Consider the following 27,485-nt stretch of genomic DNA (forward strand, 5'->3'; position numbering starts at 1 on the left):
AAATTTGGAAAACTCAGCAGTGGCCACAGGACTGGAAAAGGTAAGTTTTTATTTCAATCCCAAAGAAAGGCAATGCCAAAGAATGCTCAAACTACAACACAATTGCACTCATCTCACACGCTAGTAAAGTAATGTTCAAAATTCTCCAAGCCAGGCTTCAGCAATATGTGAACTGTGAACTTCCAGTTGTTCAAGCTGGTTTTAGAAAAGGCAGAGGAACCAGAGACCAAATTGCCAACATCCGCCGGATCATCAAAAAAGCAACAGAGTTCCAGAAAAACATCGATTTCTGCTTTATTGACTATGGCAAAGCCTTTGACTGTATGTATCACAATAAACTGTGGAAAATTCTGAAAGAGATGGGAATACCAGACCACCTGATCTGCCTCTTGAGAAATCTGTATGCAGGTCAGGAAGCAACAGTTAGAACTGGACATGGAACAACAGACTGCTTCCAAATAGGAAAAGGAGTGCATCAAGGCTGTATATTGTCACCCTGCTTATTTAATTTATGTGCTGAGTACATCATGAGAAATGCTGGGCTGGAAGAAGCACAAGCTGGAATCAAGATTGCCGGGAGAAATATCAATAACCTCAGATATGCAGATGACGCCACCCTTATGGCAGAAAGTGAAGAAGAACTAAAAAGCCTCTTGATGAAGATGAAAGAGGAGCGTGAAAAAGTTGGCTTAAAGTTGAACATTCAGAAAATGAAGATCATGGCATCTGGTCCCATCACTTCATGGCAAATAGATGGGGAAACAATGGAAACAGTGTCAGACTTTATTTTTGGGGCTCGAAAATCACTGCAGATGGTGACTGCAGCCATGAAATTAAAGGACGCTTACTCCTTGGAAGAAAAGTTATGACCAACCTAGATAGCATATTCAAAAGCAGAGACATTACTTTGCCAACAAAGGTTCATCTAGTCAAGGCTATTGTTTTTCCGGTGTTCATGTATGGATATGAGAGTTGGACTGTGAAGAAAGTTGAGCGCTGAAGAATTGATGCTTTTGAACTGTGGTGTTGGAGAAGACCCTTGGAGTTCCTTGAACTGCAAGGAGATCCAACCAGTCCATTCTGAAGGAGATCAGCCCTCGGATTTCTTTGGAGGGAATGATGCTGAAGCTGAAACTCCAGTACTTTGGCCATCTCATGCGAAGAGTTGACTCATTGGAAAAGACTCTGATGCTGGGAGGGATTGGGGGCAGGAGGAGAAGGGGCGACAGAGGATGAGATGGCTGGATAGCATCACTGACTCGATGGACGTGAGTCTGAGTGAACTCCGGGAGTTGGTGATGGACAGGGTGGCCTGGCGTGCTGCGATTCGTGGGGCTGCAAAGAGTTGGACACGACTGAGTGACTGAACTGAACTGAAGTGAAGAAAGATGGTAACAATGACCCTATATGAGAGACAACAAAACAGACACAGATGTAAAGAGCAGACTTTTGGACTCTGTGGGAGAAGGCGAGGGTGGGATGATTTGAGAGAGTAGTATGAAACATGTATGTTACCATATGTGAAACAGATCACCAGTCCAGGTTCAATGCATGAGACAGGGTTCTCAGGCCCAGTGTACTGGGATGACCCTGAGGGATGGGATGGGAAGGAGATGGGAGGTGGGTTCAGGATGGGGAGCACATGTACACCCTTGGCTGTTTCATGTCAATGTATGGCAAAAACCACTACAATATTGTAAAGTAATTAGCCTCCAATTAAAATAAATAAATGAATTAAAAAAAAAAAAAAGATGGAAGGAGCTGCTTCCTCTTGTAAGTCACTGGGGCTCAGAGAGGGTGGAAAGCCCTGGGCTAGGGGAAGACAGCCTGGGCTAGGGGCCAGGTGACCATCCACTCAGCTCTGAGTGGGACTCTTTCCTGCCTGGGACATCTGACCGGGAACCTAACTCTTAGACGCTCAGCTGTAATATTGCTTTAAAGAAAAACCCTTCTCTGACCAGCGATATGTTCTAATCTTTCCCCTTTTTACTTCATTTAGGCACAGAGCTGAAAGTGATTCAGTGATGCTTTTGATCATACAGTTATGTACCTGTGTTCTCAATTCAGCATCCACACTGCTCTCTCTCTTCACTCTATTGAGTAACTTTTTAGCTGCCTATAACTTTGTGTTGTAAGAGCAACATAAACTCAGATTGAGCTCAAGCTCCAAATAAGAAATTCTGGGAGCTGTGTTCAGGTCTTTTCTGTATCCCTACCAGATGTCCCAGTCACCCTCAGAACTCATCCAGTCTGGACACTGGGTGCTCACAGGGATGATACAGGTGAATTCTGGGGCTCATCACTCTGTCAGGAGGACCTGAAAACCCAGCTCCAGAGAGCAGAGAAAACTCACAAGAACCAGGCTCCCATTTCCACTCCACAGAGAGTGACATCAACACTGTTCATCACAGACAGGGCTTCTGAACAGGAAGCAGACGTGGCTGTTCCCCCAGGGAAAGTCCTGGAGTGAACTCTTCGGCGTGGCCTCCCTCACCTGCTTCCCTGTCAGGAGATCAAAGTGCAGCTGATTCTCTCCAGCAGGGATGGAAGGTGGGGTCGACTTTATAAACCAGGTATCATCTCATCCTTGAAAACCAGGGAACCCAAACACCCCATCACCTACTTCACCTCAAACCCAAGAGTTATAGTCCAGGGAATCTGGAGCCATGAAAATCTATCCTTTTTCTTTCAAACCCCATTAGGGCTGAGAAGAATGCCAGGATGAGTGAACTGGAAGGTCTACCAAAAAGTTAAGTAGAACATGGGGAGAGGGGATGTCAAGGCTCTGTTGTTATGTTGCCCAAAGTAGCATCTTTTTCCCACAAGCACTGAGCTCGCTGTCTTGAAGCAGACTATGTCACAGCCATAGCTTCAGCCCACAGTCACATGTATAAACCTACTATTCACAGGACTGACAGCTGTGTTTCCCATAACCCTGAGGACATTTGGGAACACATCCCGCAAGTGTGGGGTGCAGATCTTCCTTGACAGGGGAATCTCTCTGGCTGATAGCCCTGTTGCAGGTTATTATTCAAGCTATGTGAGACCTGCTAGTTTTGAATAAGTTCTCAGTTGCCTCTTGTTCAAGGTTCTAATGCCTTTGGTAGTGGCCAGAAGGCACTCTACAAGAATCTACTCAAGAAATCCTCTTGAGACCCCCAGAGACTAAGGGATTAAGAGCACTGACTGCCCAGTATTAACTATATTAACCCATCTAAGTGATAGATCTGGGCATAAGACCCACACTATCTTATTCCCAAGGTTGTGCTTTTAATCACAGCTGCAGTGTCTCAGAGGGAGAATAATCAGGGTTAAGAATGCCTGTGTGTGATGATGTGCATTTTTCTCCAGACTTTGTTATTTGTGTTCAGAAAACCACCAAATCTTACTCAGCTAATATCCAACAACCTTAGCCATTATTGCATATCTTATTAATCACCTTGTGCTCAGTCGCTTCTGTTATGTCCAACTCTTTGCAATCCTATGGACTGTGTAGCCCACCAGGCTCCCTGTCCATGGAATTCTCCACGGAAGAATACCTAGATCTTCCCAACCCAGGGATTGAACCCGCATCTCTGACATCCCCTGCATTTACAACTAGCACCATCTGGGAAGCCCCATTAATTACCTTATGTTGAACAAAGCCCCTGGGAATCTGGCATGAGAGCCCCTTAAAACAGGTGTATTAGGATCATGGATTAGGATCATTCTCACTTTCTCAGTTGCTCAATCATGTCTGAATCTTTGAGACCCCATGGACTGTAGTCTGCCACACTCCTCTGTCCCTCGAATTATCCAGGCAATAATACTGGAGTGGATTGCCATGTTCTCCTTCAGGGGATCTTCACAACCCAGGGATTGAACCTGTTTCCTGTGTCTCCTACATTGAAAGGTGGATTCTTTATCAATGAGACACCTGGGAAGCCCTAAAATACACTATCAGTTACTATTTAGAGGAAGCAGCAGTGTTATTATTTACAGCACAGACCTACCTCCCCAGGTTCGTAGGTGTCCAATATGCAACTGGAGAAGAGCAGAGAAATATCTCCAGAAGGAATGAAGAGGCTAAGCAAAAGCAGAGACAATGCCTAGTTGTAGACGTGTCTGGTGGCGAAAAAAAGTCCAATGATGTAAAGAACAATACTTCATAGGAACCTGGAATGTTGGGCCCATTAATCAAGGTAAATTGGAAGTGGTCAAATAGGTGCTGGATGGCAAGAGTGAACATTGGCATTTTTGGAATCAATGAACTAAAATGGATGGGAATGGGAGAATTTAATTCAGATGACCATTATATCTACTACTGTGGGAAAGAATCCATTAGAAGAAATGGAGTAGCGCTCATAGTCAACAAGAGTCCAAAATGCAGTGCTTGGATGCAATCTCAAAAATGAGAGAATGATCTCCATACATTTCCAAAGCAAAGCATACAATATCACGATAATCCAAACCTAAGCCCCAACCACTAATGCCAAGGAAGCTGAAGTTGAATGGCTCTATGAAGACCTATAAGACATCCTAGAATTAATACACACACACACACACACACACACACACACACACACACACACACACACACACACAGTCATTTTCATCATAGGGGACTAGAATGCAAAAGTAGGAAGTCAAGAGATACCTGGAGTAACAGTTTGACCTTGGATTACAAGACGAAGCAGAGCAAAGGCTAACAGAGTTTTGCCAAGAGAACACACTGGTCATAGAAAACAACCTCTTCCACCAACACAAGAGAAGACTCTACACGTGGACATCACCAGATGGTCAATACTGAAATAAGATTGATTATATTCTTGGCAGCCAAAGATGCAGAAGCTCTATACAGTGAGCAAAAACAGGACTGGGAGTTGACTGTGGCTCAGATCATGAACTCCTTATTGCAAAAATCACACTTAAATTGAAAAAAGTATAGAAAACCACTAGACCATTCAGGTATAACCTAAATCAACCTAAGTCAAATCCCTTATGATTATACAGTAGAAGTAACAAATAGATTCAAGGGATTAGATCTGGTAGACAGAATGCCTGAAGAACTATGGACAGAGGTTCATGACATTGTACAGGAGGCGGTGATCAAAACCATCCCTGAGAAAAAGAGATGTGAAAAGGCAAAGTCGTTGTCTGAGGAGGCCTTACAAATATCTGAGAAAATAAGAGACTCTAAAGGCAAAGGAGAAAAGGAAAGATATACTCATTTCAATGCAGAGTTCTAAAGAATATCAAGGTGAGATAAGAAAGCCTTCCTCAGTGATCAATGCAAAGAAATAGAGGAAAACAACAGATAAGAAAGACTAGAGATTTCTTCAAGAAAATTAGATATAACAAAAGAACAGTTCATGTAAAGATGGGTGCAATAAAGGACAGAAATGGAATGAACCTAACAGAAACAGAAGATAATAGGAAGAGGGGGAAAGAATACAAGCAGAACTATACAAAAATATCTTAATGACTTGGATAACCACTATGGTGGGATAAAAAACCTAGAGCCAGACATCCTGGAATGTGAAGTCAAGTGGGCCTTAGGAAACATCACTACAAACAAACCTTGTGCAGGTAATAGAATTCCAGTTGAGCTATTTCAAATCCTAAAAGATGATGCTGTTAAAGTGCTGCATTCAATATGCCAGCAAATTTGGAAAACTCAGTAGTGACCACAGGACTGGAAAAGGTCAGTTTTCATTCCAATCCCAAAGAAGGGCAATGGCAAAGAATGTCCTAACTACCACACAGTAGCACTCATTTCACATGCTAGCAGGGTAATGCTCAAAACCCTTCAAGGCAGGCTTCAGCACTATGTGAACCAAGAACTTTCATATGTATAAGCTTGATTTAGAAATGACAGAGGAACCAGAGATCAAATTGCCAACATTCATCAGATCATAGTAAAAGCAAGAGAATTACAGAAATACACCTATTTCTGCTTTATTGACTATGCTCAAGCCTTTGTGTGGATCACAATAAACTGAAATTTCTTCAAGAGATGGGAATACCACACCACCTTACCTACCTCCTAAGAAACCTGTACTCAGGTCAAGAAGCAACAGTTAGAACCAGACATGAAACAATAGACTGCTTCCAAACTGGGAAAAGAGTATGTCAAGGCTGTATATTGTCACACTACTAATTTAACTTCTATGCAGAGTACATCATGCAAAATGTCAGACTGAATGAAGCACATACTGGAATCAAGATTGCTGGGAGAAATATCAAACTCAGATATGCAGATACCACCACGCTTATGGCAGAAAGTGAAGAGGAATGAAAGAGCCTCTTGATGAAGGTGAAAGAGGAGAGTGGAATATTTGGCAGGCAAATGTCTGTCTAGTCAAGCTAGGGTTTTCTCAGAACAAGACCCAGTTTCCCTCTCAGTCAGTTTCTCCCATCAAGAAGCTTCCATAAGCCTCTTATCCTTCTCCATCAGAAGGCAGACAGACTGAAAACCACAGTCACAGAAAATGAACAAACCTGATCACATGGACCACGGCCTTGTTTAACTCAATGAAACTATGAGCCATGCTGTGTAGGGCCACCCAAGACAAACAGGTCATGGTGGAGAATTCTGACTAAACGTGGTCCACTGGAGAAGGGAATGGAAAACCACTGAGTATTCTTGCCTTGAGAACCCCATGAACAGTATGAAAAGGCAAAAAGATAGGACACTGCAAGATGAACTTCCCAGGTCAGTAGGTGCCCAATATACTACTAGAGATCAGTGGAGATATAACTCCGGAAAGAATGAAGAGACAGAGCTAAAGCAAAAACAACACCCAGTTATGGATGTGACTGCTGATGCAAAGAGCAATATTGCATAGGAATCTGGAATGTTATGTCCATGAATCAAGGTAAATTGGAAGTGGTCAAACAGGAGACGGCAAGAGTAAACATCGAAATGAATGAGTGAACATCGAAATGAATGAGTGAACATCGAAATGAATAAGTGAACAAAAATAGACTGGAATGGATAAATTTAACTCAGATGACCATTATATTTACTACTGTGGGCAAGAATCCCTTAGAAGAAATGGAGTAGCCATCACATTCAAGAGTCTGAATGCAGTACTTGGATGCAATCTCAAAAATGACAGAATGATTTCTGTTCATTTCCAAGGCAAACCATTCAATACCACAGTAATCCAAGTCTATACCCCAACCAGCAATGCTGAAGAAGCTGAAGTTCAATCGTTCTATGAAGACCTACAAGACCTTCTAGAACTAATACCCAAAAAAAGATGTCCTTTTCATTATAGGGGACTGGAGTGCAGAAGTAGGAAGTCAAGAAACACATGGAGTAACAGCCAAATTTGGCCTTGGAGTACAAAATGAAGCAGGGGAAAGCCTAATAGAGTTTTGCCAAAAGAACACACTGGTAATAGCAAATAACCTCTTCAAACACCACAAGAGAAGACTCTACACATTGACATCACCAGATGGCCAACACTGAAGGCATATTGATTATATGCTTTGCAGCCAAAGTTGGAGAAGCTCTATAGAGTCAGCAGAAAAAAGACCAGGAGCAGACTGTGGCTCAGATCATGAATGCCTTATTGCCAAATTCAGACTTAAATTCAAGAAAATAGGGAAAACTAGACCATTCAGGTATGATGCAAATCAAATCCCTTATGATTATACAGTGGAAGTGAGAAATAGATTCAAGGGATTAGATCAGATAGACAGAATGCCTGAAGAACTATGGGCAGAGGTTCCTGACATTGTACAGGAGGCAGGGATTAAGACCATCCCCAGGAAAAAGAAGTTCAAAGAGGCAAAATGGTTGTCTGAGGAGGTTTTTCAAACAGCTATGAAAAGAAGTTAAGCAAAAGGCAAAGGAGAAACGGAAAGATATACCCATTTGAATGTAGAGTACCAAAGAATAGCAAGGAGAGATAAGAGAACCTTCCTCAGTGATCAATGCAAAGAAATAGATGAAAACAATAGACTGGGAAAGACTAGAGATCTCTTCAAGAAAATTAGAGATACCAAGGGAATATTTCATGCAAAGATGGACACAATAAAGGACACAAATGGTATGGACCTAACAGAAGCAGAAGATACTAAGACAAGGTGGCAAGAAAACACAGAAGAGCTATACAAAAAAGATCTTTATGATCCAGATAACCACAATAGTGTGATCACACTCGCCTAGAGCCAGACATCCTGGAATGTGAAATCAAATGGGCCTTAGGAAGCACCACGACCAATAAAGCTAGTGGAGGTGATGGAATTCCAGCTGACCTATTTCAAATCCTAAAAGAGGATGCTGTGTAAGTGCTGCACTCAATATGCCAGCAAATTTGGAAAACTCAGCAGTGGCCACAGGACTCGAAAAGGTCACTTTTCATTCCCATCCCAAAGAAAGGCAATGCCAAAGAATGCTACCACAAAACTGGACTCATCTCACATGCTGGCAAAGTAATGCTCAAAATTCTCCAAGCCAGGCTTCAACAGTACATGAACCATGAACTTTCAGATGTCTAAGCTGGATTTAGAAAAGGCAGAGGAACCAGAGATCAAATTGCCAACGCCCATTGGATCATCATTGGATCATCAACATCGATTGGATCATCAGAGTTCCAGAAAAATATCTATTTCTGCTTTATTGACTATGCCAAAGCCTTTGACTGTGTAGATCACAAAAAACTGTGGAAAATTCTTCAAGAAATGGGAATACCAGACCACGTTACCTGCCTCCTGAGAAATCTGTATACAGGTGCGGAAGCAACAATTAGAACTGGACATGAAACAACAGACTGGTTCCAAATCGGGAAAGGAGTACATCAAGGCTGTATATTGTCACCCTGCTTATTTAACTTACATGCAGAGTACATCATGAGAAATGCTGGGCTAAAGGAAGCACAAGCTGGAATCAAGATTGCCAGGAGAAATATCAAGAACCTGAGATATACAGATGACATCACCCTTATGGCAAAAAGCAAAGAACTAAAGATCCTCTTGATGAAAGTGAAAGAGGAGAGTGAAAAAGTTGGCTTAAAGCTCAACATTCAGAAAACAAAGACCATGGCATCCAGTCCCATAACTTCATGGTTTGGGGAAACAATGGAAACAGTGAGAGACATTAATTTCTTGGGCTCCAAAATCACTGCAGATGGTGACTGCAGCCAGGAAATTAAAAGATGCTTGCTCTTTGGAAGAAAAGCTATGACCAAACTAGACAGCATATTAAAAAGCAGAGACATTACTTTGCCAACAAAGGTCCATCTAGTCAAAGCTATATTTTTTCCTGTAGTCATGTATGGATGTGAGTATTGGACTATAAAGAAAGCTGAGTGCAGAAGAATTGATGCTTTTGAACTGTGGTGTTGGAGGAAACTCTTGAGAGCCCCTTGGACTGCACAGAGATCCAACCAGTCCATCCTAAAGGAAATCAGTCCTGAATATTCATTGGAAGGACCGATGCTGAAGGTGAAACTCCAATACTTTGGCTACCTGATGCCAAGAACTGACTCATTGGAAAAGACCCTGATGCTGGGAAAGATTGAAGGTGGGAGGAGAAGGGGATAACAGAGGATGAGATGGTTGGATGGCATCACCGACTCAGTGGACATGAGTTTGAGTAAACTCCAGGAGTTGGTCATGGACAGGGAGGCCTGGCGTACTGCTGTCCATAGAGTTGCAAAGAGTCAGACAGGACTGAACTGAACTGAACTGATGGTTTTTCTAGTAGTCGTATATAGATGTGAGAGTAGGACCATAAAGAAAGCTTAACACAGAAGAACTGATATTTTTGAACTGTGGTGTTGGAGAATACTCTTGAAAGTCCCTTGGACTGCAAGGAGATCAAACCAGTCAATCCTAAAAGAAATCAACCCTAAAGAGTCATTGGAAGAACTGATGCTCAAGCTTAAGCTGTACTACTTTGACTGCCTGATGTGAAGAGCTGACTCATTGGAAAAGATCATGATGATGGGAAAGATTGACGGCAGGAGGAGAAGTAGATGACAGAGGATGAGATAGTTGGATGGCATCACCAACTCAGCCAACATGGGTTTGAGCAAACTCTGGGAGGTAATGAAGGACAGAGAAGCTTGGTGTGTTGCAGACCATGAGGTCTTGGACTTGAATTAGGGACCGAACACTACCACCGCCAGCAGCTAGAGAGAAAACATAAACAGTTCTAATCAACTGGCCACCACATGTGGTTATCTGGGGTGTGCAGGAGGAGTATCTGGATTAAATTCATTGTCTAACTTACTGCAGCCTACTAGGTGCAAAAAATCCAAATATTCCACAGTGATGGTGCCAAAGTCCTCAGACTCTCCAGATCAAATATTGAGAAAATTCTGTACTGCTTCTTGATAAAAGCCTCAGGAGAAATTCTTCTCTCCACTTTCATATGAATGGGTGATGGCCCTCGTCCCCGGCAAAAATTTCTGTCAAACATTTTTTCTGGAATAAACCCTCTTTGAACGTACCATAGACCTGCTTTGCAACAAAATTGTTGAATGGACTTCCTTTCATGGGTGGCCTCAAAGTATAAAACATCTGAAACCTTGACTACACAGAAGATTGGATGGAGCTCATCGCTTCCTCTTCTGCCTCCCCAGGTCCTACCATCCTACCAAGTCATCAGCAGAATGTCACACACACCTGGACTCTACTGCTCTCCCTCCAAACACCTCACAAGACCAGACCTCATGGGAGGTCACCTGCTTCTCTTGATGAATGAAAGTTTCTTTTATAGATTTTATGAAATTGATGATCACTATCCTTTTCACAAATAAAGATAAGTACCTCAAGTGTTTACTATTAAAAACAAAACACACAATTGCCACACACACACACACACACACACACAAAACTCCTTTGACTGGATTAACTGAGACTTTTTTCCATTTAGTAAGTACAGAGAATCATAGGATTCAATATGCTTCTGTTCTTGGCTTGGTTTCTAGAAAGTAAAGTTGGTATTAATTTGCAATAATTATTCATGTTTGAGGTCTCTGCTACAAACATATTCTCTCCTTACTTTTTAGCTATTGTTTTTATAACTTAAAAAATATGTAACAATGTATTTTCTTCATTATTTATTAATATTGATGAAATGTATGCATTAAGAATGACATAAATTCAATTCTTCCATCATCTGTGATTACCTGTAGAATAGAATAATTAATCATAAAATGTGTTCCCCATTATTTTGTTTTTTGGCTGCACCTTGCAGCCAAAACCAAGACCTTGCAGGATCTAGTTCCACAACCAGGGACTGAAGTAGTGGCTCCCACAGTGGAAGCACAGAGTCTTAACCACAGGACCTCCAGGGAAGTCCCTGTTCCCCATTATTCTAAAACTAGGAAGGTGTATGAAGTAATCAACTAAATGCATACTGAACAGATCCCCATCCTGTGTTCTCATAGGGGATTATTTTCAGCATCATTTATATAAATAGTTTTGAGAAAGGGGTATACAAACAGTGTGGTATCACCCAAATACTGGTAATGATAAAGAACAAACCTGAAACTAACAGGGCTTATCTTTTCAATAGAACTTCCCTGGTGGCTCAGACATTAAAGAATCCACCAGCAATGCAGGAGACCTGGGTTCAACACCTGGGTCAGGAAGATCCTCTGGAGAATGGAATGGCTACCCACTCCAGTATTCTTGCCTGGAGAATCCATGGACAGAGGAGCCTGGTGGGCTACAGTCCATGGGGTCACAAAGAGAGTCGACATAACTGATGACTAACACACATCTTTTCAATACATTTAACAATTACAATTTACTTGAATGTGTTAAACAATGTATTTTTCAAATATATCACTTCTGACACGTATTTCCTGAGGTCTCCTAATCTTTTCCTTTCTTTGTCAGGTCTGGTAACTTCAGGAGAAGAAAAATCCTCTATATTAGTTCCAACATGATGAAATACTTTCAAGAACAGTATTCACAGGGTGGATACTCTTGTGTAAGGAAGTGTGTCGTGAACAAGACAGAAATGGTCCCTGTCCTCATGGTGCTCACACCTGTCCTCCTTGGGCTAAAATGCAAAGTGCAGATGACCCACCATCAGCTCCATTTACCTTAAGGGCCAAACCTACTCTCAGGGGCCATAACTTTCAATCACCTAATGTTAACAGTAAGAAATTCCACAGAACAGTCTAAGGAATTTCAGGGGTCTGGTTAATTGCCGTACAAATGGAAGCCAGCACGCACTGTCATCCCAAACTGAGAGCCCAGGTACTCACTTGTACATTCCAGGCGTTTCACATCTCGTGATGTCTCTAAGAAATATCGCCAAAGAACAAAGAAAAGGATGCCAAGGGGAATCACAGGTATAGCAATCCAAGGAATTGCAGCCACCATCACACCCACCACACCAATCACAAGTAGAGATGTCTGAAATAGCAAAAATACAGAGGCCTGCATGTCAAGGATACTTTCCAAAGATAAACTTTAATGATTTGCTCTTAAGATTAAACTCCTTTCCTTGAAAAACTTGTTCGAACAGCAGGGAATGCTTTCCCTTCCAAAGAAATAAAATTATAGTTGGCCCTCATGATATTTGTTGCATGCACCAACACTTTGATAAGAACTTTCTAGGTATCAGCTCTTCTGATACACTCAGTAGTCCTTTGAGGCAGGCATGACTAGTTTCAACAGATTAGAATATTTGAGGTTCAGAGAGTAGGAGTTGAATCCCAAACTATCAGGAGTCATCAGGTGTTACTAAAAAGATGAGTGAGCAGGTATCACAGATAAGGAATCCAGACACCTTAGCTATGCATGTAGGGATAAAGAAGTGGTTAATTACAAATTCAGTGTAAAATATTCAGTAATAGTATTTTCTAAGTTTAGAAATGGAGGAGTGAGGCACAGGGTGAGAAGAAGCAACTTGATGGAGACTAAGTCATGGAGCTGGGAAGCCCATGTCATGTGCCATTACAACACATTTAAACCCCCAACATACAGCCATCCTTCTATCATTAGACTTAAGTATTCAGTTCAGTTCAGTTCAGTCGCCCAGTCATGTCTGACTCTTTGTGACCCCATGGACTACAGCATGCCAGGCTCCCATATCGTTCACCAACTCTTGGAGCTTGCTCAAACTCATGCCCATCGAGTCGGTGATGCCATCCTACTATCTCATCCCCTATCATCCCCTTCTCCTTCTGCCTTCAATATTTCCCAGCATCAGGGTCTTTTTCCAATGAATCAGTTCTTTGCATCAGGTGGCCAAAGTATTGGAGCTTTAGCATCAGTCCTTCCAATGCATATTCAGGACTGATTTCATTTAGGATTGACTGGTTTGGTCTCCTTGCAGTCCAAAGGACTCTCAAGAGTATTCTCCAAGCTCAGCTTTGTTTAGAGTCCAATTCTCACATCCATACCTAACTACTGGAAAAACAATAGCTTTGACTAGATGGACCTTGGTCAGCAAAGTAATGTATCTGCTTTTTAATATGCTGTCTAGGTGGGGCATAGCTTTTCTTCCAAGGAGCAAACATCTTTCAATTTCATGGCCAAAGTCACCATCTGCAGTGACTTTGGAGCCCAAGAAAATAAAGCCTGTCACTGTTTCCATTGTTTCCCCATCTACCGGCCATGAAGTAAAGATGGGACTGGATGCCATGATCTTAGTTTTCTGAATGTTGAGCTTTAAGCCAACTTTTTCACTCTTCTTTTTCAATGTCATCAAGAAGTTCTTTAGTTCTTCTTCGTTTTCTGCCATAAGGGTGGGGTCATCTGCATATCTCCGGTTCTTGATATTGCTCCTGGCAATCTTGATTCCAGCTTGTGCTTCATCCAGCCTAGCATTTCACATTATGTACTCTGCATGTAAGTTAAATAAGCAGGGTGACAATATACAGCCTTGACATACTCCTTTCCCGATTTGGAACCAGTCTGTTGTTCCATGTCCAGTCCTAACTGTTGCTTCCTGACCTACATACACAGTTCTCAGGAGGAAGTTCAGGTGGTCTGGTATTCCCATCTCTTGAAGAATGTTCCAGTTTGTTGTGATCCACACAGTAAAAGGCTTTGGCATAGTCAATAAAGAAGAAGTAGATGTTTTTCTGGAACTCTCTTGCTTTTATGATGATCCAACAGATGTTGGCAATTTGATCTCTGGTTCCTCTGCCTTTTCTAAATCCAGGTTGAACATCTGAAAGTTTATGGTTCATGTATTGTTGAAGCCTGGCTTGGAGAATTTTGAGCATTACTTTGCTAGCATGTGAGATGAGTGCAATTGTGTGGTAGTTTGACCATTCTTTGACATTGCCTTCCTTTGGGATGGGAATGAAAACTGACATTTTCCAGTCCTGTGGCCACTGCTGAGTTTTCCAAATTTGCTGGCATATCGAGTGCAGCACTTTTAAAGCATCATCTTTCACGATTTGAAATAGCTCAACTGGAATTCCATCACCGCCACTAGCTTTGTTTGTAGTCATGCTTCCTAAGGCCCACTTGACTTCACATTCCAGGATGTCTGGCTCTAGGTGAGTGATCACACCATCGTGATTATCTGGGTCATGAAGATCTTCTTTGTACAGTTCTTCTGTGTATTCTTGCCACCTCTTCTTAATATCTACTGCTTCTGTTAGGTCCATACCATTTCTGTCCTTTATCGAGCCCATCTTTGCATGAAATGTTCCCTTGGTATCTCTAATTTTCTTGAAGAGATCTCTAGTCTTTCCCATTCTATTTTTTCTCTCTATTTCTTTACACTGATCACTGGGGAAGGTTTTCTTATCTCTCCTTGGTATTCTTTGGAACTCCACATTCAAATGTGTATATCTTTCTTTTTCTCCTTTGCTTTTAGCTTCCCTTCTTTTCACAGCTATTTATAAGGTCTCCTCAGACAGCCATTTTGCTTTTTTGCATTTCTTTTTCCTGGGGATTATCTTGACCCCTGTCTTCTGTACAATGTCATGAACCTCCGTCCATAGTTCATCAGGCACTCTATCAGATCTAGTCCCTTAAATCTATTTCTCACTTCCACTATATAGTCATAAAGGATTTGATTTAGGTCATACCTGAATGGTCTAGTGGTTTTCCTCACTTTCTTCAATGTCAGTCTGAATTTGGCAATAAGATCTGAGCCACAGTCAGCTCCAAGTCTTGTTTTTGCTGACTGTGTAGAGCTTCTCCATTTTGGCTGCAAAGAATATAATCAATCTAATTTTGGTGTTGACCATCTGGTGATGTCCATGTGTAGAATCTTCTCTTGTGTTGTTGGAAGAGGGTGTATGCTATGACCAGTACATTCTCTTGGCAGAACTCTATTAGCCTTTGCCCTGCTTCATTCTGTACTCCAAGGCCAATTTACCTGTTACTCCAGGTGTTTCTTGACTTCCTACTTTTGCATTTCAGTCCCCTACAATGAAAAGGACATCTTTTTTGGGTGTTAGTTCTAATAGGTCTTAGAGGTCTTCATAGAACTGTTCAACTTAAGCTTCTTCAGCATTACTGGTTGGGGCATAGACTTGGATTACCATGATATTGAATGGTTTGCCTTGGAAACGAAAAGAGATCATTCTGTCGTTTTTGAGATTGCATCCAAGTACTGCATTTTGGACTTTTTTGTTGACCACGATGGCTACTCCATTTCTTTTAAGGGATTCCTGCCCACAGTAGTAGATCCAATGGTCATCTGAGTTAAATTCACCCATTCCAGTCCATCTTATTTCGCTGATTCATAGAATGTATATGTGCACTCTTATCATCTCCTGCTTGACCACTTCCAATTTGCCTTGATTCATGGACATAACAATCCAGGTTCCTCTGTAATATTGCTCTTTACAGCATCGAACCCTGCTTCTATCTCCAGTCTCATCCTCAATTGGGTGTTGTTTTTGCTTTGGCTCCATCCCTTCATTCTTTTTGGAGCTATTTCTCCACTGATCTCCAGTAGCATATTGGGCACCTACTGATCTAGGGAGTTCATCTTTCAGTGTCCTACCTTTTTGCACTTTCATACTGTTCATGGGGTTCTCAAGGCAAGAATACCGAAATGGTTTGCCATTCCCTTCTCCAGTGAACCACATTCTGTCAGAATCACAGTTGATGGAAATTTTGACCAAAAAGAAGCTGGGATAAGAAGGTTGAGATGCTTGTCTGAGTTAACACTGGTTGTTCTGGGTCCTCTCAGCACCAGCACCTGAATCCTGTGCTCACCAGCCCAGGGCCTCGCCAACTTGTCACCCAGGGTCCCTGGCCCTGATGCATCTCTAAGGGATGGGTTGGTAGGTAATGCCTGTATCACAGAGATTTGTGTTTTATCATTTCACAGCTTGCCGGGAGCCAGCACGGGAGTTCCCACCCATGACAAGGTCATGCGGGAGAGCCCTGATAGGCAAGGCGAGTCAGGGCTCAAGGGCCCCCCTGGATCTGCCTGAGCGTCTACTCCAAAACCAGAATCTGTCTGTTTTACTATTTTTTGACTTTTACCAACTCCTCTGACATTAACCGGGGGCTATCCCCGACCACCTTTCTCTGAAGAAAATTAGCTTAGAGCTCTAGTTAATAAGTCTCCTGGGCATAATAGGAGTGTTTCAATTCAAACCCCTCTGATGACTTTCTAGCTTGCCTGACAGGTTTGTTCAGATTCCTGCAGCTATGCATGTGATTGTTCACAGCCTCCCAACCATGAGAGGTACGGGAAGCTTAAGATATTCTAACAACGCAGATCTTCTCAGAGAGTTAAAATTGTTAGAATAGAATTAGTACAGGATTTCTTTGTTGAGCTAATGCTTGCTGCCAAGTTTCCATATCCCTTACCTACTATGTCCCTGGGAGTGTATTGATTAATATAGTTGGTATATAGAAATGTAAGTAATAGCTTTAATGTTTATAACCTTGGACCCTTGAGTTAATTCTTTTCTTGTTATAGCCCACCACACTTTTGCCCTATAGGAATGCAACTTTATCTAATGCTTTCAGAGGGTGGCGCCTGTCTTTAGAATAATCACCTTTAGAGAAAAATAAGTTTTCTGAAGAAAGGGTCATAAAATGCTAACAGGCCTCCTGGCCAGAAGATGATGCAAATCACCTAAAGCTTTTGCATATGATAAGTTTGCAGAAAGAAAGCCTGGCTTCGATAAGGATCAAGGACTGCTGACCTTGCATGACTCTACCCACCCCCCCTCCCCCATTATCCTCTATGCACAACTTAAGGTATAAAAACTACTTTGGAAAATAAAGTGTGGGCCTTGCTCATCAGGCTTGGTCTCACCATGTCATTCTTGCTTCCTTTTCCTTCCTTTTCTTCTCTGTTCTTCCTTCAGGATGAATGACTGGAGCGTGGGGGCTCTCTGAGACTACTTATTTGCCTGGGTTTCTAAGACCCACTCAAGAAGGTGCCTAAGAGGGGGCACCTTCCGCGATTCAAGAGAGTGCCTGCGGCCTCCATAGTCCTAGCAAGTTCGGTGTCACGAACTTTATTAGTTTCCCATGTAAACCAGTCATATCAAGCCTCTGATCTCTCTGCTGTGCTATCCTTTACGCCAACGCCGTCCTCCCAAGGGAATCCCTGGATCCAACTGGGGCTGGACCCCGGTAACAGCTCTTCCTGATCAGCTTTCTCAGAGGATCCTCACAACTACCTTGTGAATGAGCAAAGTAAGTACTATCGTTTCTATTTACAGATAGGACATGAAGTTGGAAGGCCACGTGGTGTCCTAAGTTTTCCTAAGGTATTATAGGTCATGGAGAAAGCCAGGAACAGTTTGCAGTCATGGAATTCCAGACCCACCACTGCAGGTAGAGGAGTCTGGAAGGAGGAGGAAATGTCCAGAATTGTGACTCTGTGGCCAAGAACCCTTGTGAACCAAAACTGCATCTGTGTCATGGTATCAATATAAAAAAAAGTTAAGAGGATAGAATTCTGAAAGAATAAATTCTAATCATAAATGGGGAAAAACAGGGTTGTCTGTTCTCTCTTCTATTAGACCTACATATGAACAATTTCTTAACAACCACTGCTTTAACTGTGCATCCCGCCCTTTTACAACCTTCATATTCATGGGGAAGGGTCCTTCCAGCTCCTTCCACATCTGATCTTAAGTAAAGTCACTGGGGGTGTTATCAGTGGTTGTCAGGGGAAAAATATCTGCTGAAATTTCAATTAGGAAAAACCCCAATTACAGTTTAGCAGATTCACATTATTTGATTGGACAATATTCACCAGTTTCAGTAATCTGTTTTTCTATATAATTTAAAGCCTTTAATGATTAGCCCAGCCTGGCAGATAACCTGGGAAGCAGAGGTAAGATCAAAATGAAGGGAACTATGCCAATGCTCTTTCCTTGAATACCAATTATAGACTGGTAACTTGTTCTCCAAAGCTCCTGCTCCCTAGCTTAAGTTAAGTCCTTCAGATTTCATGCCCCTAAATTCTAAAGCAATTCAAATAGACTTTCTCTAAGATTTTTTTTTTCTACTTGCAGATCATACTATATACAGTCTCACAGAGGATTAAGTATTATATTATTCAAACATATGTATATAATATATGGGTTTACATCTATATTTTTGTGTGTATATATATGTATACATATTTGTGCATCTTTTATTTTTTGCCAGCTCTCTCAAAGCCTTTACAGAAGTTGGTAGAAGGCAACAATAATATCTAAGCAAAATGTCAACACTCTTGAAGAAGGAAACAGAAGATTTCTTGGGTGCAATAAACGTCCCTTCCTTGAAGCCCATTTTATTTCTTCCTTCCACATTCCTAGGAATTCCAAGGAGCCTAATCCAAGCTACACACACAATTCTCACCATCTGATTGGATTTCAGGCCCATCTGATGGCCCACCTCACCATGGGCAATGCTTCTGCAATCTGTCTCACTACGGCACAGAGACAATGATGTGTACACAAGAAACATGTTGACCCAGAACCAAGTGACCCTAGTCCTGATGCCCCAAGAAATAAGGGGAATCGTTATTTAATATGTTTATAATCTATTTGGAGCATACCATTTGAGAATTCTAGCCAAAGCCTATGATTCCATATGAATAAGTGCAAAAATTCTAAGATAAAGTCACTGAGAGTACATGGTGATTTTCATCAGTCAGAATAATTCTTTAGTTTGCAGAGAATGACAACCTACACCTAGAGCAGAAATCCCCATTAGCCAAATATTGAGTATCTGAGACAGGGATTAGGGCTCATTCTCTCAAAAATTGACAGGGATGGTAAGACCATACACCCACTCTTAATTTTAGGAAAATCTGGGATATATCAACACTTTAAAAGGACGGTGGTGAGAATTAAATGAGATTATGTATATAAAGTGCTTACCATTCTATGTATGACAAATAGAATAGAAACTCTAAGCCCATTGTTACCACCTTTCAGTGTACTCTGGGTGCCATCAATTGGGAGAGGGAAGATGGTGTATTCATAGATTTAAGGCCCAAAAGGCTTAAGAATCCCATGAATTTGGACCCTTAGAGGCCATTCATGCTCACCACTGGAACAGCCTTGTATATCCAAGGACGTATCATAGTGGTGTTATTTTTTTCTAGATGTGGTGATGATGTCACATGTACTAAAGTGACTGTTGCTTTTCTCTGGCCACAAAGATAATTGAATCTGATGTCTATTTTGTTTGAAGATGTACTTTCAAAAATACTATGGCCAATAAACCTCATGCCTACTACAGTTTTTGTCCTCTCTGTATTTTCTTCTCAGCTCTAGGCCTTCCAAAGATTGATCACCTTAGGAATATGACAGCAAGTCAACATTTTTTGAGATGTTTATTTTCTTATTCCATATTCTCTGTTTCAAGCTCTGCTTCTTCTTGGTAAAGACTTACTGTTATGACACTCTTGAGCATTTATGGGAGACTAACGAAAAAAGTGGTGGACCTTTGAATTAACTAAACCAAACAAGATTATTCAATAATATATTCCAAAGATAAGATCAATTTGACCTTTTCTATTTCATGCACCATGAACTGGTATATTGATATCAATGGAAGTACAAAGGAGCTGGGATTCGAAATCAATGAAACTGAAGTTTTCTCTCCTCATTACTGAGAATGTTTTATCTTGAAATCAGGCAGTATCTATCCCTGTCCTTCTATACATCATACAAAAACATGCAATCGATTCTGATTACAAGGGCTAATGAACCATGTGCTAAGCACACAGCAGGCCAGCCAACTTTGGAAAACCAACCTTGGCCTAACTTGTTGTAGCTAAAGAACAGAACTTTCACAAAAACTTTTCAAATTAGCAATCACTGTCAAGATGTGACACTGCTTTACTGAAAGACTGCTTCTGGGGATAAGTAACATAGCTGAACCCAACAGGCCACCTTTACAAAATAAGTTTGCAGCAAAGAAAAAATAAAAAGATATATCTTTGCAGTAAAAGTACTCTGCCTCTGAGACTCAGCTTACTTCTCACTGGTAACAGTGGAAGCCTTTGCCCGTAGATTGCACTGCACAGAAATTCATTGCTGCATTTCTGTGTGTAGCTTTTGATAAATGCATTTCACTTCCAAAATGAACATGTGGAAAGTTGCCACAGCTTGAATCACTAAAAAGCAGACAGAACTAAACCACAACAAAAAAATCATTCCAAATAAGCATTCTAAATGAGGAGATGAGAGCTGAGAGGATCCAACACCATTCTTTAGAATCTCAAGTTCACAGACAAAACAAAGGCTGGATAGAAGGTATGTCTGTGGTATTTCTAACTTTTTGTTTTAAAGACACCTTACAACAGAGCAATTTCCACTTGAAAAGAAATGCTTACACAAACCAAAAAGACATTTTCTGAGATGACTTTGATCCCTTACTCAAATTATTGGCTTAAAGATTTTGTATCCTCAATAACTGCTCTTTATTGTCCTTGTTCAGCTATTACTTTTCAACTTATCATTTATTAACCTTTTCTTTGTAAGTAACCACACCTGGCCTTATCAAAAAAAAAAATGGTGCAACAAATACTTGTCTTCTGTGGTAATGGGTTTCCCTGGGGGCTCACAAGAAGAACCCCTGGAGAAGGGCATGGCTAAAAGAAAGCTGAGCACCGAAGAACTGCTGCTTTTGAACTGTGGTGTTGGAGAAGACTCTTGAGAGTCCCTTGGACTGCAAGGAGATCCAACCAGTCCATTCTGAAGGAAAACAGTCTTAAATATACATTGGAAGGACTGATGCTGAAGCTGAAGCTCCAATACTTTGGCTAACTGATGCAAAGAACTAACTCATTGGAAAAGACCCTGATACTGGGAAAGATTGAAGACAGGAAGAAAAGGGAATGACAGCAGATGAGATGGTTGGATGGCATCAGTGACGCTATAAACATGAGCTTGAGCAAGCTCTGGGAGTTGGTGATGGACAGGGAGGCCTGCCTTGCCGCAGTCCATGGGGTTGCAAAGAGTCAGACATGACTGAGTGACGGAACTGAACTGAACTGAATCCACTCTAGTATTCTTGCCTGAAGAATTCCATGGACAGAAGAAACTAGTGGCTCCAGTTCATGGGGTCACAAAGAATCAGAAATGACAGAGCAACTAACACTTTCTCTTTTCTGTGGTCATAAGACACATAATTTAGTTCATCTAGGCTATCTTTCCATGAGAGGTGATCCTGTTATTAAATGCCCTCACAGTAAAAGGAATCCATGCCAGACACCTGGAAGGCAGAGGGAGAACCACTTACCCAGCATGTCACTGCTTCAGACCAACCTTGACGTGACTGTGTAGACACTCCTGCCCCAGGTGTTCCTCATGTTAACTCAGCCTCCCAATCACAACTGCACCTTTCTCTTACAAACATGACCTTTCACTTAAGATAACAGGACACATTGCCAGGCTGAAAGGATCACCCTCAGCCCCTGTGAAAAGACCTTGAGAAACAGACTCTGTGCTCCTCCTGTGAGAACTCTGACAGGACTGTTACATTACCTGGATGAAATCAAGAAATGTCAGGGGCAGCAAGTCATCCATATGGCCAATGTCTTTAGAGAAACGATTCAAAATTCTTCCTGCAAGAATAGGACACAAGAAATTACTTCCCCAGATAAGCCCTTTAAGAGAAATAATTCATGAACAAACTAAAACAATATTTTTAAACTATATGCATTTATTATAGCGTCATATGAAATAAGCTGATGTCAGTGGTAAAGAAAGAGAAAATAGGATGATATCTAAATAGAGATAAAATTCTACCAAATAGCAGTGGGTGGGATGTTGAAATTGAGCCCTGACTTTTAAAAGAATGGGGGGAATCTTGTGGCAGCATCAAGAAGAGTTGGTGGATTTGAGAATCTTCTCTCCTTTTAGATCCATCCTATCTAAGACTCATTCCAAGTGCTAAGTCAGTGAATAAACACTTGCAAAATACTTCAATTAATCCCAATCATTATACTAATTTGCTTTAGTTATCAAAATTAATTTTGATGTGATACTTTTAAAATAAACACTATTATAATCTCTCTGTAATTTTTTTTTCCCCACAAAATGGTTCCCAACAACTCACATTTCAGGAAATTGTAGATTCCTGTCGTCTTCATGTTGTGAGTTTACTATCATGGTAATGTCATTATTTTCACAGGTGTACCCAATGTGACAAACATAGACTCATGCTTAAGCATCCAAGAAGACCAGAGGGACGTAGGCAGGAAAATGGCAATATTATGTAATGACTAAAGATCACTTATCATTATTGATTTTATTTCCCTTCTCAAAATCCACTAAAACAGTATATCCTAAAGGCTGCAAGACTGGAAGATTAGAATTGATTTCTAATGAACATCTAGTCCTTTCATGATCAAATTTAAAGAAATTGAAGCTACACACATGCGTGCAGACACACACGACTTTGGTATAGCAACTCCTGTTACCTAGACCCTGAATTTCTTTTATAACTGAGACTCCAGGAAGCCAGGCTGCAGGTGAGACATGGGAACCTGACCTGCTCTTCCTGACCTCTGTCAGAGATGACTTCCTCCCGAGGCCTGCACAGCAAGCCATAGCAAGACCATGAATGAGCAGCAGCTGAGGGCTGAGTTTTGTGGCCTGAATGTGGCTCTGCTGTCCTCCACAGGGCATCTAGCTGGCAGAAGCACAGGGTGTGCCCATGCCAGGAGCTGGAGCTGCTGGAATATTTCACCCTTGGCCAGGCCATCACAGACTGTGTCTCAATTTTCCTTTCTCAGGTTTAGGAAATACAGACTCCAGAAACTGTCTCTCAGTAACACTTTTGCAGGCCCAATGACAACTTTTCTGAGCCTCTAGGAATGCCTGCTTTAGAGGGCAAATCTCAGGATTTAACAGGCTCATGCAGGTGAAAAAACCCAGTCATGATGCCACATAAATTAACAAGTGCTCAACCACCAACGTGAGATGATGACTCTGAGCCCCAGGTTCTGCAGCATCACGTCCCCTGGGAAAGTCCACCAGGAGCTGCAGGAAGGTCAACCTGGTAAAATGCAGATTCTGACTCAGGAGTGCTGGGGGAGCCAGAAAGTCTGCATTCCCTCCAAGCTGGCAGGTGATGCCCTTTCTGCTATTGCCCAGGCGGTTTTGAGGGGCAAGAAACTGGGTTATTATTTAATCAGTTGTGCTTCAGGAACATTAAAATCAGATGGGCAGTTTTGCAGGTACTCTCACAAAAGTTGTGACCACTCTGGTCATTTTTATACTTCTCAAAGTAGCAATTTTTAAATAAAGAAAATATATGTCAAAAATATTTAAAATGTGGTTTAAGTACTTGTAATTCTTTGAAAAATGCAACTTTTTAACACTGGCAAGATTCAGAAACACTACAAGTATGATTTGGCTTAGAAAGTGTTGAAGGAAGTATTGAAAATTTTTTAAGATTAAATGAACAGTGTGTAAGGCTCAGCACTCAGCTAGGTGAAAAGCCTTTCCCCTATGGCTACAGAGGCACTGGGAAGAAGTCCACCAATAGCTGCTTTGAAAACTATGGAGACAAGTTTGCAGAGAATGATATAATTGGCTGCTTTGCATGGCTCAGAGGATAAAGCGTCTGCCTGCAATGCACGAGACCCAGGTTCGATCCCTGAGTTGGGAAGATCCCCTGGAGAAGGAAATGGCAACCCACTCCAGTATTCTTGCCTAGAGAATCCCATGGGTGGGGGAGCCTGGCGGGCTACAGTCCATGGGGTCACAAAGAGTCGGACACAACTGAGCAACTTCACACACACACACACACACACACCACTTTATCTTTCTCCGGATATGTGAACCTTAAGGTCTGAGAGACCAAGGGTTGGCAAAGAGTGCAAAATACAAGAAGAACAGAAACAATGAGAAAAAACATCTCCCCACACGGTGACCACACAAACTGAACCTAATATCAAAGCTCATCAAAAAACTAAGCACTTATTCAGCAGTGAGCTGAGTGTAAAGTAATGTGAGATCAGAAAGTTCAACAGTTTCTTCCTTGCTCTAAGAAACATTAAGAGAACATATGGTGTTTGCAGAATATTTCCTCTGGCTTTGGGATAGACTGGGCTTCCTAAGTGGCTCAGTAGTAAAGAATTTGCCTGCCAGTGTAGGGAGAAGCAGGAGACAGGGGTTCGATCCCTGGTTTGAGAAGATCCCCTGGAGGAGTAAATAGCAACCCACTCCAGTATTCTTGCCTGAAAAATCCCATGGACAGAGGAACTTGGTGAGCTACAGTCCATGGGGTCGCAAAAAGGAGGACACAACTGAGCGACTGAGCACATTTTAACTACAGCTGTGATTTCAAGCCCACAGCCTTGTAGTAATAAAGTTTTCTCAGAAGTCTCCAAATGAAATATTAAATCCTTATCATGAATTCCTTTCTCATATATGCCATAACTCTTCATCCAAATAACATGAGGCCCCTGATGGAAGATCTCCAGGGATGTAGAGGGAAGAGGAATTCAGATGAATGGTGGGAACCCAATCCATTTTTGGACTGTTCTGTGTTCGAGGATTTCTCACATTAAACTGAATCTTGTCTTCCTGGAACATCCCTACTTATTCTGCCTTTATAGCCGCACAAGGTGAATCTAATTTCTCTTGATATGACAGCCTTTCAAATACTTGAATGAAATGAATCATATTCTTTCTAGCAACTATTCCTTGGTGCCTCAATGCTCCCTCATAAGGCATGGCCCTATATTGTCTGCAGTCTCTTGACCAGACTCAGAGAGCCAGTCTCAGCTAATGCCTTGTGCCCAAGTCTTGATTACTTTAGGGTAAAGTGGTATCACCACCTCCCCTCGTCCTGCATAGCCGGTCACAAAGCTAAAACCACAGTAAATTCTACAGGCCAGATCACTTCCATCTGTAAGCACAGGTCGATTTTTGGGAACAATTGAACAATATGTGTAAATCATTCTAAGAGTGCATCCCTTCTGACCAGAAAATTCATGTCTGGGATTACATCCCCAGGAGTCAGTAAGTGCATCAATCTGTTGAATGTGGCATATTTATAAAGTCACTAGTAGAAAACAACCTGAACAAGTCTGATAAACAAGTCTGTAATGTATTACGCACAATTTTAATTTTTTTTCTTTCCATTCTTATTTCTCTACACTGTATTACTTGTGTAAAAATGTAAAGTAGAGGGGGGACAAGAAGGAGGAGAAAGAAAGGGGTGATATGGAGGATCAGGGGAAGGGAAGAGAGAAAGGCAGAGAGAAACAGGGGTAGAGAGATAACCCCCTTGAAGACCATGACATCCAAGAACCAATCAAGGTCCTCCTAACTGCTCTGGTTCACAGTTTTCTGTCTTGTCCATAAGACAGAATATCACAAAAGATGCCATTGAACTTGTCAAAATACAAATTCATAATGATTGTATTTTAAGAATCAATCTATACTCTAAGCTGGATTCAGTCACCTTTAGAATTCTGACACCTGACCCACAACTAGAATGTCTCAGCTTAGTTATAACCAAACTGTAACTTAAAATTTTGAAGTTCCTACATCTGGTCTTTGCTCTATCTTTGTTAAGCTACAAAAAATTAAATATTTATGTATCATAAAATATCAAGGTATATTTTATTGAGGTATATATTATTTTTTGTATTTTTATTATTTATATATATATATTTACTTATTTTAATTGGAGGCTAATTACTTTACAATATTGTATTGGTTTTTCCATACATCATCTTTTAGAATTTGAAATAGCTCAACTAGAATTCCATCACCTCCACTAGCTTTGTTTGTAGTGATGCTTCCTAAGGCCCACTTGGCTTCACATTCCAGGATGTTTGTGAGTGATCACACCATCATGGTTATCTGGGTCATGAAGATCTTTTTTGTATAGTTTTTCTGTTATTTCTAGTTTTCTTGCCACCTCTCATGTGTTATTCTTATTATCCTTTTGGGATTTTAGAGCTTTGAGGGGACATAAAAGATAACCATGCCTAGTCTTCCCAAAGTTTATCCTGGGAAGCATCTGAGATTTAACAGAGGTGCCTTGGAAAATGAAGGAGAAGAAGTAGAGAAAAAGACACCCCATCTGTCTCCCTTACTGCCCATCCATTGCAAACAGAGCCCTTTTCATTCATCTGGATGTTCACCTTAGAGATGGTATTTCAAGAAGGGGGTTCTACAGCAAACAGAAATATTCAAATCCCTTTGTAGACCAAGCTTCTGATGATGGAGGAGACAAGGTCCCACCTTGCTCAGGATGATGCAATAGTATTAAGCATACAATATTTCCATCATGGGGTGGGTGCTACCGCCAGGCCATCCTGAGATTTCCATCCAGCAGAGAGAGGAAGAACAAGGAACCTCACTTTTCAGGGCAATTTCCTGCAATATCATTCACTGCCTCTTATTTTCACTAGGGATAGTGCCCGTCTCACCTCCCATCACTCTTGACTGTGTACCCTTATTCTGATAAAATACTCTTTTTCTCTCCTCTGTTCACCACTAAGAAGGTTCTTAAGTCCCCACCCACTCTGTCCAGATCTCAGCCTTAGCCCTTTCTTTTCCTAAGACTCTTGATGACAAATATAGCTCCCAGGAATCTGCCACTCACTTAAACTCCTTTAACTTTATCAGACGGGCTTGGAATAACTGCTCCTCTCCCAGGAAACTGCTAGAGCCTTGACCACAGCTAATGGACCAAAGTACCAGGGGATCCTAACCCATGACTAGCCACCAAGTCATTCTGATTTCCCCTCCTGAGAATTATAAGGCCAAAAAAGCAGGAAAGTAGAGCAGAGTCACCGCACCCAGCAAAGTTGAGAGACCAGGAAGCTTGGGCACATGCATGCATCCTGTGGCAGTGGCTCCAATACCCACGAGGACCCCAGTTCCTAGCTCCAGGAAAGTCAGCATTGCTCCAGCTGCGCAAGACGCCCATTTCCTTTCCATCAAGCCCTCTTCCTTTGAACTAACCTGGGCAGATTCTGCCACTAGCAACCCAAAAGCCTTGACTAAAACAGTTACCACAAGTACAACAAAAGACTGCATACTAAAATTAGTTGGGAAAATGAGATGTTTTTTGTAAAGTTAAATTTTCAAATTACTACTTAGGAAGAAACTATTAGT

The 27,485-nt window shown here is 41.5% G+C and overlaps 1 protein-coding gene across 1 annotated transcript in view; it reads right to left on the reverse strand.

Moving 5' to 3' along the window:
* LOC113902127 (multidrug resistance-associated protein 4-like) overlaps positions 1 to 27,485 on the reverse strand; it is a 197,462-nt gene that overhangs the window by 19,768 nt on the left and 150,209 nt on the right. Inside the window, exons 22-23 of the mRNA XM_027557082.1 lie at positions 21,885 to 21,964; positions 12,216 to 12,366 (exon numbers count right to left, since the gene is read on the reverse strand). Of these exons, the coding sequence (XP_027412883.1) occupies positions 12,216 to 12,366; positions 21,885 to 21,964 (231 nt within the window). The remainder of the gene's footprint in view (positions 1 to 12,215; positions 12,367 to 21,884; positions 21,965 to 27,485) is intronic.

This window comes from Bos indicus x Bos taurus, chromosome 12 (assembly GCF_003369695.1).
Source record: "Bos indicus x Bos taurus breed Angus x Brahman F1 hybrid chromosome 12, Bos_hybrid_MaternalHap_v2.0, whole genome shotgun sequence".
Lineage (NCBI taxonomy): Eukaryota > Metazoa > Chordata > Mammalia > Artiodactyla > Bovidae > Bos > Bos indicus x Bos taurus.